This window comes from Ylistrum balloti, unplaced genomic scaffold (assembly GCF_031769215.1).
Source record: "Ylistrum balloti isolate Yb309-2 unplaced genomic scaffold, AGI_CSIRO_Ybal_v1 Utg371096, whole genome shotgun sequence".
NCBI classification, from domain to species: Eukaryota; Metazoa; Mollusca; class Bivalvia; order Pectinida; family Pectinidae; genus Ylistrum; species Ylistrum balloti.
The window spans coordinates 111,653-121,320 of NW_026782604.1; the positions used below are offsets into that span (position 1 = coordinate 111,653).

At 34.5% G+C, this 9,668-nt stretch overlaps 1 protein-coding gene across 2 annotated transcripts; it reads left to right on the forward strand.

The window, feature by feature from the left end:
• The first annotated feature begins 3,779 nt into the window (after positions 1 to 3,779).
• On the forward strand, positions 3,780 to 9,612 carry LOC132560674 (NF-kappa-B inhibitor-interacting Ras-like protein 1). Of its 2 annotated transcripts, none has more exons than XM_060225346.1 (8): positions 3,780 to 3,860; positions 5,173 to 5,324; positions 6,055 to 6,150; positions 7,102 to 7,149; positions 7,437 to 7,532; positions 7,844 to 7,937; positions 8,337 to 8,423; positions 9,050 to 9,612. In XM_060225346.1, exons 2-8 carry the CDS (start codon positions 5,226 to 5,228, stop codon positions 9,097 to 9,099), a joined length of 570 nt encoding a protein of 189 aa, XP_060081329.1. In that variant the 5' UTR covers positions 3,780 to 3,860; positions 5,173 to 5,225; the 3' UTR covers positions 9,100 to 9,612. The 2 variants fall into 2 exon arrangements, with proteins under 2 accessions (XP_060081329.1, XP_060081328.1); XM_060225345.1 differs by having other exon boundaries at positions 3,836 to 3,907.
• The last annotated feature ends 56 nt before the right edge of the window (positions 9,613 to 9,668 follow it).

Consider the following 9,668-nt stretch of genomic DNA (forward strand, 5'->3'; position numbering starts at 1 on the left):
ACTGACCTTGTGTATTGAGGCTCCAGGTACTGACCTTGTGTATTCAGGCTCCAGGTACTGACCTTGTGTATTCAGGCTCCAGGTACTGACCTTGTGTATTCAGGCTGCAGGTATTGACCTTGTGTATTGAGGCTCCAGGTACTGACCTTGTGTATTGAGGCTGCAGGTACTGACCTTGTGTATTGAGGCTCCAGGTATTGACCTTGTGTATTGAGGTACCAGGTATGGACCTTGTGTATTGCGGCTGCAGGTACTGATCTTGTGTATTGAGGCTCCGTTTCCTGACCTTTTGTATTGAGGTTTCAGTTACTGAACATATGTACGGAGGCAATGGTCTTTTGGTTCCTTTTGATCATAGCAGTTACATTTATATAAGCGATCAAGATTATGAAACTAACTAACTAACTAACTAACTAACTAACTAACTAACTAACTAACTAACTGACTGACTGACTGACTGACTGACTGACTGACTGACTGACTGACTGACTGACTGACTGACTGACTGACTAACTAACTAATTAACTAACTAACTTACTTACTAAATAACTAACTAACTAAATGACTGACTGACTAACTAACTAACTAACTAACTAACTAACTAACTAACTAACTAACTAACTAACTAACTAACTAAATGACTGACTGACTGACTAACTTAGTAACTAACTAAAGTAACTAACTAACTAACTAACTTAGTATGCACTTTTTATTGCTACATTTATGTTAGTGAAAAATGTCAGTCTGTTTGCATCTTGTTAAATAATACCGTTATACAAACACAAATGGTAACGATCTCCTGATAACAGCTTTTAAGCGATCAAATTTTTTTATTGTATTTCTTTAAATGCAATCATAGCAAATGTTATTGACTTTTTGAAAATTCAGGTACAGTTCAGAAAACCTTTTAACGTCGTTAAAAAGATGACATTATGTGAAATCTATAAACATATTAGGATGAACACCACAAACAAACAATGATTACGTTTGGCTACGTAATAATGAACAAAAGAATCCTGCTTTACAGGAACGAGTCGACGTTTACTTTTCAGTTACATGTGAACAGCACCACCTGGATCACTAGTTAGCAGTTATTGACACTTTCTAAATACGTCACCAATTAATGCTGATTTTTTAATTTACAGATCATTAATTTCATATTAGCTGTAGTGACAAGTATTGCCTCCAAGTCGGCCTGAGCATCAGTTAAGTATAAAAAACAACACGTGTGAAGTGTACGAAATTGAACTCTGTATATAACGTAATGTAGATCATTGATATACAACATCAGTTAAATTGAAATCTTGTTACTGCTGTAATTTAATTTGTTAATCATTTGTTAGTAATTACCTTAAACAAAAACAAATCAAGACGTTTTGATCTACATGTAGTACACTGTAATATCATTTATAACAGGATATAGTTCCTGGGACAAAAGAAACGGACTGCTTATCAACTGATTAACAGGTAACAAACTACACTGATGTATACACGTCACACTGATGTATACACGTCACACTACACTGATGTATACACGTCACACTACACTGATGTATACACGTCACACTACACTGATGTATACACGTCACACTACACTGATGTATACACGTCACACTGATGTATATCTTACTTCTCTGATGTATATACACGTCACAATGATGTATACACGTCACACTACACTGATGTATACACGTCACACTGATGTATACACGTCACACTGATGTATACACGTCACACTGATGTATACACGTCACACTGATATATACACGTCACACTACACTGATGTATACACGTCACACTACACTGATGTATACACGTCACACTACACTGATGTATACACGTCACACTGATGTATACACGTCACAATGATGTATACACGTCACACTACTGCTATAGCTGTTACACTACACTGATGTATGTATATATATCTCACTACTCTTGATGTATAGTTGTCACACTTAGGTGACTACGTCCTTTCATGTTTAGATTGATTTATTTTAACTCTATCGTTTTGTCGAGATCTGTTAGTTCACTTTGTGGCAGTTTGACTTGCTTTCTCTTTCATAAGGCAGATATTTCAAAGTCATTCGATAAAGGGTGACGCGAATGTAAAGTTTAATGGCTTGAAAATATCGATAGGAAATTTATTTAATAGAAAATCAATTGTCAGTTTAGATGGTAAGCCATCCGAATATCCATTGATCCGTTGTGTGGTTTATAAAGTCCGCAGGCTCCCAAGCTCCCCCCTCTCTTCTCCTTCCTCCTCTCCCTCCCCCTTCCATCCCTGCTCATCTCCATCATTTCTGATGTTTAATATGATGTCAATATGTATATGGGAAGTGTTTCTCTTGAATCTCTTGTTGGTCACCTTTAATACTTGAACTTGAAGTATTGATATTTTTACATCTTAAAAAATTTCTACATGGAATCTAGCATGTGTATGATTCGGGTATGTGACGGAGGTTATGATAGACATTAGATGTTTACAGTCATCCCGACGTGGTGTTCTGGTGAAACTCTACAAATCGATGACTCGTATGTGATGTTAAATCTAACATGGTTTCTGTCCTCTTTGTTTTAAAACTGCAGGTTTTCTCCTTCAGGGTAATTACATCATAAGTATGGAACAGTTGAATGACTTGACTTTTACACACATTTCTTCAGGCAGTGTCGATTTCTGTATGCAGTTACACCAAATATCTAATACGTCTTTGGCATGTCTTATATACTTATGTGTCGACAATATTTTAAAAGATATCATATCTTTTTATTTCATATGTAATCATATCAACGAGGAAACATAAAAAAGTTCGTAGTAGGCAAGCCTTGTATATCTTATCATATCATGTTTAGATACTTTGTTTATAAGACGTGGTATTTTATGTCCTTTATGAAGAATTATATGTATCCTATATGTGTATATTTATAGGATGTATTATGTAAATTTCTTATACAATGTTATATACAATACGACTCTGTTGTCAGTATGATTTAACCAATTACGCATTCACAAGTTTGTGTTATTGTGTGAGTGTAATTTGATATATACATATATAGACAGTTAGTCTATTTTTCTATTATAAAATGAGATTTACGAGGAACCTTCTAACGGTCAACTGTCACAGGTTACAATTCACGTGCTAATGTTCGATCCCTGGCGGAGCCACTGAAATGAATTGACATATATACGTGCTGTAAGGAATTTTAAAAGTAAACTGTACATATATCGCTAAATATTGTAAATGTGCACGTTATAATGAACGGTCATAAATTGGAAAAACAAAAAAAATTGAAATTAAGACATGCAAAGCTACCATTTGTAGTTGAACATTTTTTCTTGAAGGGAATTCTTTAACTGATGAAATGTTAACCTTCAAAAAATTGCCTGTTCATTTAGGAAATATCCAACTGAATTGAGTATCAAAAGGAAATATCAAAGAGTACTCCAAATGCTAGTATTAGGATATGCTTATGCAAAAATGCATTTCAATTGTAATATCACGCTCCGTGCTTATTGCAAGCAAACTTATCACTTATTCAAAGATCATCAGATGTAATATACAGCATAGCTTATTCAGAAATTGCATCGAATATCTATTAATATTCTACATGCGATATCCCATATTAAACGATGAAGTCAGAAAAAAATCTATCAAAACCAGTCTTGTTATTGTGTGCTGTTCTAGTTGTTTTAACCAGTGAATGGAAAGCGTACCGTACGCTATGTCTATGTCAAATAAACGCTTCCCTAGCAGGAGGAAACGCTGGAAGAAATTAAGGGTTGCGACGATAAGATGTAAGGGAAAATGACAGTCTTGACAGACAAAATAGGATATTACAGTTGAGACGGCACGTTGTAGGTGCGTATGTGTGACAACGATCTAAAAGCTAATTTGTGTACATTAAGGTAATCAAATGTGCTTAACTTTATTTTATCATAATATCAATCACTGGTGATACAGAACAGAGCACGATGTGAACTGAAGATGGCCATATAAGTTGGATTTGAGTGGCTGTACTAGAATTCGTACGCGTCTTTTCAGCTTCATTACGTTCCTGCTCATTACAGAGAATTGGTCTTGACAATCACTTGGTCACAATGCTTAAGTGGAGACTCACTTTACCGGTGTCGCTTTACTCAGTTACTAACTTCAGCTTGTGAAATTGTAATTCTCATATACATGTACTGAAATGTAATTGCTATGACGAGACTTTCATTATGACAGCTAGAGTGTCTTTGGATTCTAGACAGATGATGTCAGTTCGTTGATCATAGGTTCTACCTTCGTTACTCCACCTACATATGTATATTGTATTTCTAATTATGCAGATGCTGTAATCATCAACAATGTAAGCTTGCTTTCTGACATGATCTATCTTAGTAAGGTTGTCTTCCTTAGTCTAGTCATCTACCTTTAATCACAACTTGGACACTCCTTTGCGATGCAACCAGCATGCAAGGAACTCAATTGTCAAGGAATATAACTAGATCAGATGAAATGCTTGTTTTAATTTTGCTACAGACAATTATCTTGTTGTTTTCCTTGTTTTACATGCATGTATACAAGGAATGCATAATTATATGTCTTAGTTCATGCATACATGCTAAGCAAAAGGCTTATGTATGCTAGACATACTATATCTAGCAAAAGATAAAAGTAATGTTACTTATTTCAAATAAGGTCAACCTTGCCTTGAACGGGATCCAGGAGGGAGTAGTGCCTGCAGCTGGTTGGCATTGAAAATTTTCACAGCTTTGTACATGTAAAAGGTCAAATTAATGAACTTCATATGTAAAGTTTTAACTTCAGGGTGATATTATATAAAGTCTATTTATTTTATAAGAATTGTGAAACAACTTGTTGAACAGTCTTGTTGGTCCAGAAGAAAGTACATTAATTACTGCCTTAGTAGTCTTACTGTGGAAAGAATCTAGCAGTGCCTGGCCTTATGCAGAAACACACATTTGGTGGGGCAAGAGATCCCATACTTTTTCATATACATTAGGGTGATCAAACTGCAGAATTTTAGGTTAAAGGTGAAAGTGTTACCAGCTGCCCTCCTGGTTGATATTTGGGCAATTATGAACCAGTAAATATGGAAACTCTGAAGATGACGTAGTAAACACATATAGAGAGGTTATATCAGTAACATTCCATTGATGTTTGGCAGGTCTCAAGATATTTGAAATATGTGTGGAGTGTAATGGATGACATCTGAAGACAATGGGAAAGATCAGCAAGATCTTGGTGTGTGGTCATTCTGGTGTTGGAAAGACAGCTGCTATAGAACAGCTGATCTATGGCAATCATGTGGCCGGTATGGTAAGTGTTCATACCTTCTGAAGCATTTGAAAAACATTGCAGCAAACATTTAAGTTATATGGTAGGTATACACATACTATAAAGCTTGTTTTGAGGAATTTAACAAAATTTATCTGACGGGAGAGGCATATTCATACCTTGTAGATGAAATTTTCTAAATAGAGGCTATAACATGAACTTTGCATATGGTCACTATTAGTCTGTATTAGAAATGTTAAGTACAATTTTGTGAACAAAGTTTGATAGATACATGTACATGGTTTACCTTGGAATCCTGGTATTTCATGAAGATACGAGTCAAGGGACTCCAGTCTTATGTGATAAAGAGTAAAACTTTATTAATTTTGAGGGTCCTTTGTCATTTCAATGAGTCAAAATGCAAGTTTTCAAGAATCAGGGAAAACCCTGCATGTATTATTACTGTATTTTATAGGGTATATGCCCATGCTCGGGAATAAGCCCACCCCCATATTTTTCACATCTTCATTGCAGGGCATCCAACCATTAGAATACTTAAATATATGGAATATTCTCTCTATAGGATAGAAATGTCAATTAGCTATATACTTTTCCAATTTTGTGCAGCACTTTTATCTTAGGATGTCAATACTCTTTTAACCAAGAAAATAACATCTCGGGTACTGGTAGTGAAATGCTGTGGTATCTTCTGTGGGATTGACGAGACATTTTTTTGTTGAAGTAGTTATAAATATCTTTTCTACTTGTATAGCCAATGCATTCCACCATTGAAGACATCTACACAGCAATGATAGAAACTGACAGAGGCCTGAAGGAGAAAGTGAGGATCTTTGACACTGGCGGACTGGTAATGCCTTATGTAAATTCTCTGTGAATGGAATCAGTTTTACAGTAATCTGTTACACTTTTGTCAGATTAATAAATGAAATTTATGTGAAAGATTTGAATAAGTAATGCTTTTCTGCTACCAAATTATAAAGTTACTATAGCTACATTACAGGAACCAAAGTGAGATCAATGCACTTTCATTTCCTTTGTTTGTTCATTCATGAATGGAAATTAATGGTAGAACTGAATAACAAAGACAAACTATTTTAAGGATCTTTTGGTTAAATGTTACAGTAGGTTTTAGTCACATCTATATGTTTGTGAAAAAATAACGCATGTATGTTGAGTGGATGTGAATTTGAATGTCTTAATGTACGTTATAAAAAGAAGATAAAAGGTGGATCCTTGGGATGAACACGGTAACAGAAGTCATTATTTATTTTAATTCCCCCTCTAGGATTTAAACCCGGGATCTCTGGCATACTAGTCTGATGCTCAGTGCTCGAGCTAAAGATAAATTCTCTCCCACTGAGTGGTATATTGCAGCTGGTATTATACCTGGGTTACATACTTCTCGTTCAGGAAATAGCTTGTCCTCAAGTTTCCAGGGGTTACAGCGAAGTATTATTCCCAAGTCCCTACATGTCCCTACATTGCACCTACTACTATTTTGCCACGGTTATGATTCCTTTGATTGTGACTGACTGCTCTGTTGAATACTGTGGGGTATTATTCCATCTGTGATTCAGTTTATATCGCAGATAACCTGATTATTGGTTCTCTCCAGATTGTACGGTGTCCCACTTTTGTTTTTTTAAATGATTTAACACTACCAGTTCAACCAGTAATCCTAGGGTATTGTCTATTACTATAGCTGTAGATATTGTGGGTTATTTTGTCTAGTAGAATTTATACACAAATGTTAAAGTTTTTTTGTATTTTGTATTTATTACCGGTTTATCAACTACAGGATGGAGCTAAAACTGATTTACCACGACATTACCTGACATTTCCTGATGTGAGTGACAATAATCTCTTCCTTATTAAATTACAACACACATCAATTCATGCATTTTACCATAAGGTAATTTGTTACTTATTGTGAGCTGTAGTATCATTTTCCAGCTCTTTATTCATTTGTGAAAAGTTTTAGGGATCAAACCAGATGTATAGGTAATCTGAACTTCTAGGTTGGACTTCAATCAAAATACAGTACTTGTACACTGTTAAAACTGACACTGCTACATAACAAGTTCTCTTGTTTCTCACTAACACTGCATCTACACTATTAATGTATGTCCACAGGGCTTTGTTCTGGTGTATGATGTGACAAACTGGGATTCGTTTCAAAAGCTTGAGAAACTTAAAAAGGACATTGATAAAAACAGAGAGAAGAGAGAGGTAAGAGTTTGAAATGAATGTTGTAAATGGAACATGTTTTCTATTGTCACAAAAAAATAGACAATTATTGTAATACAAAGTTCCTGGAATAAGTGTAAGATGTAATATCTACTCTGTACAAATTATTTTTCAGGTAAATGAATTTTAGAAAACTTCTATTTGAGGGCTGAATATTTTATAAGACATAATTAATTAAGACCCTTGGTCTTAGATTAGCATTGTTGAGTGTATATTATTGTACATAGAAATGAGATACACTGTTTAAGGTATAATCTTATAAATATTAAAATGAGGGTATTGGTTTGTTTCAGATTCATATTATTGCCATAGGCAACAAAAGTGAGGAACAAGAAAGTCGTCAAGTAGATTTTAACACGGCACAGATGTGGGCAAACAGAGAGAAAGGTGCTCTTCAATTCTAACTTTGCATTCAGTTTGGCTTAGGTCACAAGTTGTAGCCATTCATTTGTTTTTAGTGGGAGAATAAGTAGCAAGTGTTATAGGAATACAAAGTTCAGAATGGTGAAGATCTCAGATTCTGGAAAGAGTGTTCATGATAATTTATCAAAAAACTTAAAATATTTTTGTGGGATGTATTTTTGAGTCTGTATATCAGTGCCAAACAAAGCATGTTTTAATTTGATCCTAAATGAGGTTATCAATGTAAGATAGTTTGAATGGTTTACCATGTAGATGTGCACCACATTTATTTGGCATATTTAAGATTCAGCTTTGTTTCTTCTTCATATTTGTACTTTTAATTCTTCTAATTTTTTACCTGCTTGGTCATATCATTGTTTCCAGTTCGACTATGGGAGGCGTCAGTCAAGAGCAGACAATCACTAATAGAACCATTTGTTTGGTTAACGTCCAGGATTACCCAACCACAGAGTAAGTTCAAACTTACACCTGTTACAAATTTTTATCATCTTTGTACATTTATTTTTATGCTCCCCGAAGGAGAGCATATAGTTGACACTTTGTCCGTCCATCCCTCTGTTATTATTTTGTCCAGAGCATATCACAAAAACTATAAGAGGTATCAACATAAATTTTTCTAGGTCGATAGATCTTGATAAGGAGAACTGTAGTGTACAAAAACCATAACTCTCCTTTGCATAATTAGCCCTAATGAAACTAGTGTTTATACGGAGAGCATCCATCGGTTCAACTAATTCTCTTGTTTTTTAATTAAGTTTTCCAAGGATATGCAGTTGTCTTGTAGATATTGGAAAGGCCCTAAAATGCTTGTTAGGGCTGCATGATGAAATTGTGACCTAAATTTCATTTGGTGCAGATACATCATGGAATTGTAACACTTTGTACCTTTATAGAGTAAATTTAAGTATCAGCACTGCTCTCGTTATCAAATGTCATGGGGTCCAATGAAAAACAATCCTGTTTTTGGCAAATTATTAAATTCCTTAACATCATTTGTTTGATGAGAATGTACCTGTTGTGTATTTTGAAAAATTATGATCTGTTGTTAATTTTTTCCGTTACCCTTTTCTTTTCAGGCAAGTCCACATTCTTACCAGGTCGCAAGGCCAAGGCTGGTGAACTTTGAACTCTGGTGCACTTTGAAGTCTTGTGAACTTTGTACTTTGAAGCAGTATTATATTTGTTCACTGTACATAATTATTGCATGTATTAGTACTATTGTGTATAGATAAGATATTTATCATTCTTATACAAAAACTACTTGAAAAGTTCAAATGTAAAAATGCTGATGTATTGTGCAATATCTCGTTGATTTATTCAAAGTTCTGAATTACATTTCTCATTTGTGAGTTTAAAAGTGACAGTGACAATTTAGTCAACAAAGATAATCTGCCAGATACTGCGAATATCTCATTCCTAATGAGAGTTTGCAGAGTTAATTATGAGATAACATTGATGTTCACTGTGATGAATTTACAAAAATGTATTTTTTGAAAAGGGAAGTTATTTTACTTAAGACGGGATAAAGCAACAGCTGAAACCGTGGCGATATAGCAATGTAGATTTTACTGAGGATACGCAGTGTTTTACTCTGTTATGTTGATAAATAACATTCGGTAATAAAGTCATATACAATTAATTTTCAGTGATTGTTTTTTGTCAAGGTCTTCACAGATTGAAAAGTTTTATGAGATA